This window comes from Xiphophorus hellerii, chromosome 21 (assembly GCF_003331165.1).
Source record: "Xiphophorus hellerii strain 12219 chromosome 21, Xiphophorus_hellerii-4.1, whole genome shotgun sequence".
Classification (NCBI taxonomy): domain Eukaryota; kingdom Metazoa; phylum Chordata; class Actinopteri; order Cyprinodontiformes; family Poeciliidae; genus Xiphophorus; species Xiphophorus hellerii.
The window spans coordinates 20,640,062-20,652,362 of NC_045692.1; the positions used below are offsets into that span (position 1 = coordinate 20,640,062).

The following is a 12,301-nucleotide window of genomic DNA, read 5'->3' on the forward strand; positions in this document are numbered from 1 at the left end:
TTCAACCAGTGCCCTTAAGCCCAATGAAACACAAACTCATGGTTCAACTACATCCACTAAAACTACAGCTAAACCACTTCTCAGTTCTGCACCTTCAACTAGTGTCCTACCATCCAGTGAAACTAAAACGTATGGTACAACTACATCCACTAGACCTACAACTGATCCGCTCCTCGGTTCTGCACCTTCAACTAGTGTCCTACCATCCAGTGAAACTAAAACTTATGGTACAACTACATTCAGTAAAACTACAACTGAACCGCTCCTCATTTCTGCACCTTCAACTAGTGTCCTACCATCCAGTGAAACAAAAACGTATGGTGCAACTACATCCGCTAATACTACAGCTAAACCACTTCTCAGTTTTGCACCTTCAACTAGTGTCCCACCATCCAGTGAAACAAAAACCTATGGTCCAACTACATCCACTAAAACTACGGCTAAACCACTTCTCAGTTCTGCACCTTCAACTAGTGTCCTACCATCCAATGAAACAAAAACTTATGGTGCAACTACATCCACTAAAACTACAAATGAACCCCCCACCAGTTATGTGCCTTCAACCAGTGCCCTTAAAGCCAATGAAACACAAACTCGTGGTCCAACTACATCCACTAAAACTACAGCTAAACCACTTCTCAGTTCTGCACCTTCAACTAGTGTCCTACCATCCAGTGAAACAGAAACGCATGGTACAACTACATCCACTAGACCTACAACTGATCCGCTCCTCAGTTCTGCACCTTCAACTAGTGTCCTACCATCCAGTGAAACAAAAACGTATGGTACAACTACATTTACTAAAACTACAACTGAACCGCTCCTCAGTTCTGCACCTTCAACTAATGTCCTACCATCCAGTGAAACAAAAACTTATGACACATCTAGTGTTACACCCTCCACCAGTCACTTAGCAGTGTCCAACATAACTACACCAGATTTCTTTACCAACAGTGGAGCAAAAAACGACAATGAAACTACAGCAAACAATAAAAGTACCAAAAGCAACATAGTAGCAAATACTACAAGTAATACCAGTCCTCCATCTTTTACAAACATACAAAATGTAACATCTCCAACCCATACTCCAATGAAACTGGAGAATGGAACTACAGAGACAAACAATCTTTTAACAGCTGCTGTTTCAAATTACACAAAGCCATATTTAACACTTAGCACCTATGAACAAACTACTGCCTACAATGCTACAACACCCGGCAGAACAGAACATCATGTAGCAACTCCTAGCAACAATAGCACTCTAATTCACAATGATACAACACCCAGCAACATACCCAAAACACCAAACAGTAACACAACATTCTATAATGCCACAACACCAAGTAACAATCACATAACACCCTTCAATTCTACAACACGCAGCAATAGCCACACAACATTCTACAGTCCTACACCAAGCAACAATAACACAACACTCTCCAGTCCTACAACAGGCAACGATAACACAACACCCTCCAATCCTACAACAAGCAACAATAACACAACACCCTCCAATCCTACAACAAGCAACAATAACACAACACCCTCCAATCCTACAACAAGCAACAATAACACAACACCCTCCAATCCTACAATAAGCAACAATAACACAACACCCTCCAATCCTACAACAAAAAGCAACAATTACACAACACCCTCCAGTCCTACAACAAGAAGCAACAATAACACAACACCCTCCAGTCCTACAAGCAACAATAACACAACACCCTCCAATCCTACAACAAAAAGCAACAATTATACAACACCCGCCAATCCTACAACAAAAAGCAACAATTACACAACACCCTTCAATCCTACAACAAGCAACAATAACACAACACCCTCCAATCCTACAACAAAAAGCACCAATTACACAACACCCTCCAATCCTACAACAAGCAACAATAACACAACACCCTCCAATCCTGCAACAAAAAGCAACAATTACACAACACCCTCCAATCCTACAACAAGCAACAATAACACAACACCCTCCAATCCTACAACAAGCATCAATAACACAACAACCTCCAATCCTACAACAAGCAACAATAACACAACACCCTCCAACCCTTCTACAGGCAACAATAACACAACACCCTCCAATCCTACAATAAGCAACAATAACACAACATCCTCCAATCCTACAACAACCAGCAACAATAACACAACACCCTCCAGTCCTACAACAAGCAACAATAACACAACACCCTCCAATCCTACAACAACAAGCAACAATAACACAACACCCTCCAATCCTACAACAACGAGCAACAATAACACAACACCCTCCAGTCCTACAACAAGCAACAATAACACAACACCCTCCAACCCTATAACAAGCAAGAATAACCCTACACCCTCCAGTCCAACAAGCAACAATAACAGAACACCCTCCAATCCTGCAACAAAAAGCAACAATTACACAACACCCTCCAATCCTACAACAAGCAACAATAACACAACAACCTCCAATCCTACAACAACAAGCAACAATAACACAACACCCTCCAATCTTACAACAAAAAGCAACAATTACACAACACCCTCCAACCCTACAACAAGCAAGAATAACACAACACCCTCCAGTCCAACAAGCAACAATAACAGAACACCCTCCAATCCTACAACAAGCAACAATAACACAACAAACTCCAATCCTACAACAAGCAACAATAACACAACACCCTCCAGTCCTACAACAAGCAACAATAACACAACAAACTCCAATCCTACAACAAGCAACAATAACACAACACCCTCCAGTCCGACAAGCAACAATAACACAACACCCTCCAACCCTACAACAAGCAAGAATAACACAACACCCTCCAATCCTGCAACAACAAGCAGCAATAACACAACACACGCCAGTCCTACAACAAGCAACAATAACACAACACCCTCCAATCCTACAACAAAAAGCAACAATAACACAACACCCTCCAATCCTACAATAAGCAACAATAACACAACACCCTCCAATCTTACAACAAGAAGCAACAATTACACAACACCCTCCAACCCTTCTACAGGCAACAATAACACAACACTCTCCAACCCTTCTACAGGCAACAATAACACAACACCCTCCAATCCTACAATAAGCAACAATAACACAACACCCTCCAATCCTACAACAACGAGCAACAATAACACAACACCCTCCAGTCCTACAACAAGCAACAATAACACAACACCCTCCAATCCTACAACAACAAGCAACAATTACACAACACCCTCCAATCCTACAACAACAAGCAACAATTACACAACACCCTCCAACCCTACAACAAGCAAGAATAACACAACACCCTCCAATCCTGCAACAAGCAGCAATAACACAACACACTCCAGTCCTACAACAAGCAACAATAACACAACACCCTCCAATCCTACAACAAAAAGAAACAATTACACAACACCCTCCAATCCTACAACAAGCAACAATAACACAACACCCTCCAATCCTACAAGCAACAATAACACAACACCCTCCAACCCTTCTACAGGCAACAATAACACAACACACTCCAATCCTACAATAAGCAACAATAACACAACACCCTCCAATCCTACAACAAAAAGCAACAATTACACAACACCCTCCAACCCTTCTACAGGCAACAATAACACAACACCCTCCAGTCCTACAACAAGCAACAATAACACAACACTCTCCAGTCCTACAACAAGAAGCAACAATAACACAACACCCTCCAATCCTACAACAAGCAACAATAACACAACACTCTCCAGTCCTACAACAAGAAGCAACAATAACACAACACCCTCCAACCCTTCTACAGGCAACAATAACACAACACCCTCCAATCCTACAACAACAAGCAACAATAACACAACACCCTCCAATCCTACAACAACGAGCAAAAATAACACAACACCCTCCAGTCCTACAACAAGCAACAATAACACAACACCCTCCAATCCTTCAACAACAAGAAGCAACAATAACACAACACCCTCCAATCCTACAACAAGCAACAATAACACAACACCCTCCAATCCTTCAACAAGGAGCAACAATAACACAACACCCTCCAGTCCTACAACAAGAAGCAACAATAACACAACACTCTCCAGTCCTACAACAAGAAGCAACAATAACACAACACCCTCCAATCCTACAACAACAAGCAACAATAACACCACACCCTCCAAGTCTCTCACACTCATTGACAATGAAACAACTGTCTACAATGCCACAACACCAAGCAACAATCGCACAGCACTATATATTGCTACAACAGCCAGTTACTTAATGGAACACAAGACAACAACTATCAACATTCATACAACAGACCAAACATCCAGCAGGAGTTACTTACCAGAAAGCAATGCTCCAACACCCAGCAGCACCTATGCAACAGAGCACCAAGTTACAACCAGAAACAATCACGCAACAGCCTACGAAGCTACTCAACCTAGCATCAATTTGACAACCGTACACAAACCAAACACGTCAAGCAACAATTACACAACAAATCCGAACATAGCAACCATCTCCAGCAATTTTACAAATATGTATAATACTACACTAAGACATGATTTCACAACTGCACCACCCAATAACCCAACTAGCAAAGCTGTAGCAGTACGCAACACAACTAAACATGATGATTCCACCACTTTGTACACTACAACTAAGTCTTCTATCAATTACACAACAGCAACTGAACCACCTCATAAGGCAACGACTTTCTTCAGCACAACTATTGCACCAGTTGTAGAACCACAACAAAACACAACCTCTGCCAAAAGCACGACAGTTGTAGCAGCTACGACAAAAGTTACCAATACTACACGTCCACACTTTACTACAGAAAGTAGGACTTCAGTTCCTGACAACACAAAACCAACAGAAGCTTCTTTTATTAACCGGACTGAAAACCAGACCACAGTCAGTGTGACTCACTTGACAACTGTACCCAAAAATTACAGCAGCTCCACCGCAGTTGTCAGCACTGTTCAAGAGAATAAACCATTAAGTTACAACTCAGCGACTCCTGTCATTGCTGCCACTGCTTCTACAACTACGACCACTCACAATCCAACAAATAAAAGCACAACTACAACTAAAGAGTCTTCATCCGCTACGCAAACAACTCTCCCGACCACCAAAACTACAACAACCACAGTGGCCGGTGAGTAAAGATTATATCTTCTAATTTTTAGTCAGAGTTTTGTAGAACAAAAAGAAAACCATCAAGGTTTCTAACTTATTGGGTTGATCTTTTTGTTTTTTGAGGGACGGGAACTACTTTGACAACCACTGTGAATTCCAGTACAAGTGCGAAAAGTAAGGAGGAACAGGCAAATCAGTTGTTGAATCAAACAGAAGATGTGTCTAAGCTAAACTCTTCTCAGGTGAAGCAACTGCTGAACTGAAATTCTGTTGTTCTTGTAAAATATGAGAGTATAGCTTTATTTACACATATTTCAGGTGTCTAAATTGTTGGATGACCTGAAGGAAATTCTGGTGGGCCCAACTGTATCTCAATCAGTGGGAAAAAAAGTCCTTGATGTCATAAGCAAGCTCATAAATGGTGACCCAGAGGTTCTGTCTGGATCAACAAATAGGTCTGACTGATATGCGCCTCAAACACCAACTCATGACTACAGCCATTATTATTCTTTATAATGTGTTTTTTTGATTTGTTGATGACAGATTGATTCATATGGTCGATAATTTGGCTCTTAAGCTGGAAGTCGCTGACATCGCCGTCTTGTCCTCAGCCTCTCTGGTTCTGGCAGTAAAGACAGTGGACTGGACCAACTTTCCTGAAACCTCTGTTGAGATTTTAGACATCAATGATGTACAGGTAATCCATAAAAGATTTGTTTATTTTAAATGTTTACATACTGCAAAACACAAAATGTTACAAAGTATTCTGATCTAGTTTCTAGTGCAAATATTTTAGCACACTTGAAATAAGACAAACTAACTTACAAGTAACTTTTTGGCAAGAAATAGAGGCTTTTTTCAGTAAATAGTTCCTATAAAATGGAAATATTGTCTTATTATAAGCAAAATAATCTGCTATGTTGCTAGAACTTTTCCATCAGTATTGAGAAACTACTTAAAACAAGCCTCTATTTATTGCAAGAATGTTGCTTTTAAATTAATTTGTCTTACTTGAAGTGTACTAAAATATTTGCAGCAGAAACTAGACCAAAACTACTTGGTAAGATTTTGTGTTTTTGCATGTCATGGCATACATACAGTATGTTCCAAATATTTATCAGTTCCAAACCTCCCTTTTTTATTGTTTATAGTCTTCTCGTGATTTCATGTGTTTTTATTAGCCTAATAGACAATATCTGTCATCTGGAGGTTGATTAAGGTCCTGATTTACTTTGTAGGACACAGATAGACACTTTCACTAGGAATACTTGACAAACAGTCTCAGTTTGAGACTGAAGTGCTTAAAACAGTAAATTAAATGGTTGGTTAACAGGTACAAAATGGATCCATAAAGGGGTGACACTGCAGAGCTTATGTACAAAACCAGGTACGAATAAGCCTGAAGTCCATATAAACAGTATTGAAATTGTATTAATGGTAGAGCTTTAACTGTTTCTAGTTGCTAATTTAAAAAAGCTGGGCATTTATGCTAGTATATGAGCCATTTACCAGACTTCCACCAACACTGAGCAGCAATGAACCTCAAACAGATAAAGTTGGGCTCCATTTCTGAAGATTTACCAGTAATCCCATTTACAACCAGAGGAGTAAGAGACAATCTTACAGCAACAGATGTCCTTTTCTTATTACTGTTATTGTGAAGTTAGGAAACTTTGGTTATTCTGGTTTTAATTTTGACCTAACACCGACCTCATGTCAAAAGTCTGCGATTTGAACCAGTTAGGAACGATGTATTATGCATAAAGTCAGTTCTGTATTTTGCTTTTGCCTTTTTTCTCCAGCTCCGACGTGTCAGGAGTTCCCGGGTCAAAAGGTCAGCTCCTGCTCTGGGCTCAGTGGACTTGCCCTCCTCCATAACATCAGGTCTCAGTCATGAAGAGAAGCAACAGGCCAGCAGAGTCCAGTTCACTTTCTACAAAACAAATTCCCTCTTTAAGGTACATTTCTGCTGATGGGCTCCCTGGTTTTAAATTTGTTCACATTTTGTCATCATAAAACCAGATTTCAATGTATTTTATTGGAGGTTTTGTAGAATAGACCAACACAAAGGAGGGCACAGTTGTGTAGATGAAGGAATACATTTGCATATAACTTTCATGACAAGTCTTTTCATTTGTCTATGCAGCAGCTTTGCACATTTCCCAAATAAGTCCAACGTCTTTGAGATATTAAAGCAGAAACTTATAAGCATTTTTAGAGGGGATCTCAAGTATTCACAGATTTTAATTTTACATAGTTTGCCTAAACTCTATGAATATTACATTGACAGTTGCAAAAACTGCTCCAGATTAATTCAATTTGTTTGCAAACACTGCAGTTAATCATTCAAGAAAATATTTTTGACTCAGTTCAGGATGTAAAAAGCTGCTCATATATTCAACTTTGAGACATGTTTGATGAAAAAACTCATTTCATTTTGCAGGACTCCAGTTTAGACAACCGAACGGCTGTCAGTCCAGTTCTCGGGTCCAGTGTGGCTAATCTGTCCATCAGCAACCTGACGGAGAACATCACGTTTACCATCACTCACAGCAATTTAACTCATGTGAGTATAATGCAAAAAATACACAGATAAAACCTTCAAAACAGAATTTACCAGTAACATCACAATAAAGCTAAATTCTGTCAACAGACTTCTTTTTCCCATTTTAAAATCCTGCTTTCTGTTTCTTGGTTGGCAGGATAACGTCACATCATGCGTCTTCTGGAATTTCACAAAGAAAAGTGAGGGCAAACATTCAGGTCCATTAGCAGCTTTAGAAAACTCTGACATTGACTCAACATCAACATTTTTTTTTTGTTTCAGACGGTTCGGGGGGCTGGGATGACACCGGCTGCTTCGTCGTCAGCGCCACTCCTGAATACACAACCTGCAGCTGCAATCATCTCACCTCCTTTGCGATACTGCTGGTATTTCTAAACGTTTCTCCTTTTACAAAATAATACAAAGGTGTGACCTAAATTACTGATTATTTTGTGTCTGTTTGCACTTTAAACAGGATTTATCCAGAGAGGGAATACCTGACCCACAGCAGGCCATGATATTGACTTTCATCACCTACGTTGGATGTGGAATATCTGCGGTTTTTCTAGCCGTCACCCTGATAACATATATGTTATTTGAGTAAGAACACTACACTGCAAAAACACAAAATCTTACCAAGGATTTTTGGTCTAAAAAAATGTCATGTTTTAATTATAATCACAAAAAATATTTTATTTTTACATACTAAATAAACAAAATAAGCATACAGTAAAGTAGTCAGATACCTGTAGCTTTTTTTCCAAGTTTGCCAGATTAAAAACAAAACATACACTTACAATTTCCATTTTAAAATTTTAATTGTATCTTTTTTGAACAGCCTGGCATCAGTAAAAATGTCACCAATGTTGATTTTATGTTACTGTAGGTCAACATGCAAGTGCTAGCCGAGATGCAATCATTAGTATTTTAGCTAGTTTGAACTTTCTAGCTTATTTTACCTTATAAACTGTTGTGACCTTCTAATTTAGCTTTGTAAGCACTGTTTTGCACTGATTTCTAATACTGTTTAGGTGGGATGTTTGCATTTTCACCAAAATCATTCAGTAAATAACATCCACACTGCATTTTCTGCGAAAATGCTAATTTTCTAGCTTTGCACTTAGAATCAAGGGCCGCCCAAAATAATTCCGAGGGCTGCAAATGGCTCCTGGGCCTCACTTTGGACACCCCTGTTCTAGTACAAAAACTTAAATAAGACAAACTAACTTACAAGTAACTTTTCAGCAAGATATATAAGCTTCTTATGTCACTCAAACTACAGACTTCTACATCTCCGTTGGTTATTTCTGTAAATAATGATGAATCTGTCTTTGCAGAAAACTCCTCCGTGACATTCCAGCCAAGATCCTGGTCCAGCTCTGCTTGTCCCTCCTGTTCCTCAACCTGGTCTTTCTGCTGGACGGCTGGCTGTCCAACTACGAAAACGTCAACCTGTGCATCAGCACTGCCTTTTTCCTGCACTACTTCCTGTTGTCCTCGTTCACGTGGGCGGGGCTTGAAGCTCTGCACATGTACCTGAGCATCGTGCGCGTGTTCACGCCCTACCTGAGTAAATACATGCTGAAGTTCACCCTGATGGGTTGGGGTAAGAGATGTTTAAATTACGTTCCAAAAGTTAAATGTGTTTATTTTTAATTGTACTGACAACCATTTTTGTCTAATTACTGTGGCTACCAGGTATTCCTCTCATTGTGGTGGTCATTATTGTAGCAGTGGACAAAAACAACTACGGTCTGGTTCCAAATGGAAAATACGAAGATGGGACGTCTGACAAGTTGTACGATTTTTATTATTTTTCTCCAGTTTCTCCAACATTCAATCATCTAACATGCAAAAATATCCATAAAATTGCAGCTGCATTTTCTTGGGAATATTTATGTTAAGATATTGTAAGCAAATTCAAAATAAAGGATTCACTGTCTTATGGTGCTACAAACACTATAAGGTTTTGCTGCTAGGTTTAATCACAATTGATAATATTCCTTATCCTAAACAACACAGATGAACAAAAAACTTCAAATTGTTACTACTGTAATAACTACGCAAAACTAAACATAATTTCTTAATATGGAATGTTTTAAAATGGAGCATTGCTACTTTTCTAACCTTCTGTACCAACTAGCTGTTCTGCTAACGCTAATGTAAGAACAAGATTATGCTACTATTACAACTACGCATAAGTAACATAATTCTTAAGATGAAAAGTTTTAAAGTGAAACGTTTCTACTTTTCTAATTGTACCAATTAGCTGTTCTGCTAATGCTAATGCTAGGCATTTGTAAACAAGAACAGGATTTGGTGTTAATTTTTATTCATTCATAATATACACACTTAATTTAATTTCAAGCAGCTGTTATTTAATCAATACATGGAACATAAACAAGCCCACCAGAATGAAAGCTGTAACTTCTGGAAGATACTTTTATTTTGCTTCAGTTAGGTACGCTAAAAAGTATGAAACAAAAGCTACAAGTTGAAATTTTATTTCAATAAAAAGAATTTTAACCGTTTTATAGCTTACTTTAGCAGCTAGTTGTGCTGTAGAGCTACAGCTAGTTTGCATGATAATTAGAATTCAAATAGTTTCAACTATCTTCAGCAAAGTAGCAAGCTACTTTTGTTTGAGCTAGTAGTTAGCTAGCACAAACATTTGTGTAAAGGTGTCTTTGCTCGTAATCTACGTGGAAACACAAAGAATAATGTGTAAATCTTTTTCATAATGCATCACATTTTGCTTCATAATTTAGAAATTAAGTTTTTGTTGGAATGGTAGCATCACAGCCGACTTTATGTTGTTATGTTTGGCTAGCTTCTCTGCTAGCATACCGTCTTTCGCCCACATTAAGCCTGTTTTCGTGTGTGTCTCTGTAGCTGCTGGCTGCGTAACGACGTCGCCTTTTATGTGGGCGTGGTCGCCTACTTCCTCCTCATTTTTGTCTTGTGTCTGGTGGTCTTCATCGTCGTCATGGTCCAGCTGTCCCGGATCAAGAAGCAGAACCCTCACAACCAGTCTCCCAACCGGAGCTCCATGACCGACATCAGAAGCATCATCGGCCTTGTCCTGCTGCTCGGCCTCACCTGGGGCTTCGCTCTGTTTGCCTGGGGAAAAGCCAGGCTCGCCTTTTTATACCTGTTCACCATATGCAACTCTCTGCTAGGTGAGCGCTAATCACAGCTAATCCACTCTTAATGTTAAGCACAAAACATATCCTTACTTATTTATTTTAAAACTGCATTATAATCGATAAAAATGTCTTGTGTAGGTTTGTTTGTCTTCATTTTCCACTGTGCGGTAAAGGAAAATGTCCGCAGGATGTGGAGGACGTTTCTGTGTTGCGGAAATTTGCGTCTGGCTGAGAACTCAGGTGAGCTGCGTTGCAGTTCTCAGCTTCGCCACTAGGTGGCGCCGCCGTTTTGTGAGTAATATTTTGTTCAGGAATCAGTGCCGATCAGCAGAAGTTGTTCTTAGGTAGTTTTATGGTTTTTATGAGAATTTGCATCCATAAGACTGGTAAGTTACAGTCTATTCATGTTTGAGTTGCATAATATGTGTATTTTATTACTTTGGACGTTTTCAATTTGCCCAGAACAAGCTATGGCTAAGCTAAGTTCTACTCTAAATTGTGGATTCTATTAGATTTAGTTGCTCTTTTTCACTTTATTTAACTATATTAGTGACTGAAAGATTAGACTGGAGTAATGAGAATAATGTTTTATTTCATTTACCAAATATAGTTACATAATAAGGGCCTAAAAAACACACCAAGAAAGCCTGACTTAGATGTAATTGTGTATTTTTTTCCAAAGAATGGAGCCGGACTGCCACACAGAACAAGTTGTCGGCTGCTACGGCTACAACATCGGCTAATCAACACAGCAACCGTAGCTCCTCCCTCGGCAGCAACCTCACCAACAGCAACAGTACGTGTCGCAGTGCATTTCCTTTTCCTGTCTGTGCAACAACAACATCCCAAATCAATGTTTTTCCTCCCGCCAGGCTCTGTGTTTAGCGGAATATCGGACTTCTCCAACAGCAACGTTGTCCTCATTGAGTTTCGCTGGCGGAGCTCGTCTCTGCAAGGCGAACCCTGATGGGAAGAGATTAGTGAGCCTGGAATCTAATTGTAGATGAAGTCTAAAAAAGGTTGAATGAAGGAGGAAAATATTTCAAAGCAGAGGAAGACTGAAAAAAGCCAACTTCTACAGGAGACCAAGACATGTCATTATTTCCACAATGAAAGTAGATAGATAAATAGATAGACAGACAGATGGGCAAATATTTATTTTTTTAATAATGCAAGAAGAACATTAGAAGAGGTATGGCTTGTTTATGACTGAAAATTCTAAATATTTCACTGTTAGCTGAGACTCAATCGTTTAACTGTAAGATGATGAGTGTAATAGGAGCCTTTTAGCAGTTTGACTGTCATGATGCTGCTTTGCTGTCAATGAATTTACATAATCATAATAAAACTGTGCCAAACTCAACATCTAACTTTGTATCTGAAGAATTTTGTGCAATTTATGTCTAAATATGCTGTTTAATAGAGAAGCACCAATGCAATTTTCAAATCCGATATAGCTGTCTT

The 12,301-nt window shown here is 39.2% G+C and overlaps 1 protein-coding gene across 1 annotated transcript; it reads left to right on the top strand.

The window, feature by feature from the left end:
- The first annotated feature begins 468 nt into the window (after positions 1-468).
- adgrg2a (adhesion G protein-coupled receptor G2a) lies at positions 469-12,201 on the top strand. The gene is made up of 16 exons (XM_032551651.1): positions 469-2,035; positions 2,072-5,165; positions 5,270-5,388; positions 5,465-5,601; positions 5,690-5,843; positions 6,949-7,104; positions 7,590-7,712; positions 7,849-7,891; positions 7,974-8,077; positions 8,167-8,291; positions 9,029-9,297; positions 9,390-9,489; positions 10,584-10,870; positions 10,976-11,077; positions 11,520-11,633; positions 11,710-12,201. Exons 1-16 carry the CDS (start codon positions 1,091-1,093, stop codon positions 11,802-11,804), a joined length of 5,967 nt encoding a protein of 1,988 aa, XP_032407542.1. The 5' UTR covers positions 469-1,090; the 3' UTR covers positions 11,805-12,201.
- Positions 12,202-12,301: the final 100 nt, after the last annotated feature.

Excerpts from the sequence above, each read along its gene's own strand:
- adgrg2a (XM_032551651.1), top strand. The coding sequence starts at position 1,091 with ATGAAACTGGAGAATGGAACTACAGAGACAAACAATCTTTTAACAGCT. Across the intron at positions 5,602-5,689 it reads CTGTCTGGATCAACAAATAG|ATTGATTCATATGGTCGATA; the intron begins GTCTGACTGATA and ends TGTTGATGACAG. Across the intron at positions 8,292-9,028 it reads ATAACATATATGTTATTTGA|AAAACTCCTCCGTGACATTC; the intron begins GTAAGAACACTA and ends CTGTCTTTGCAG.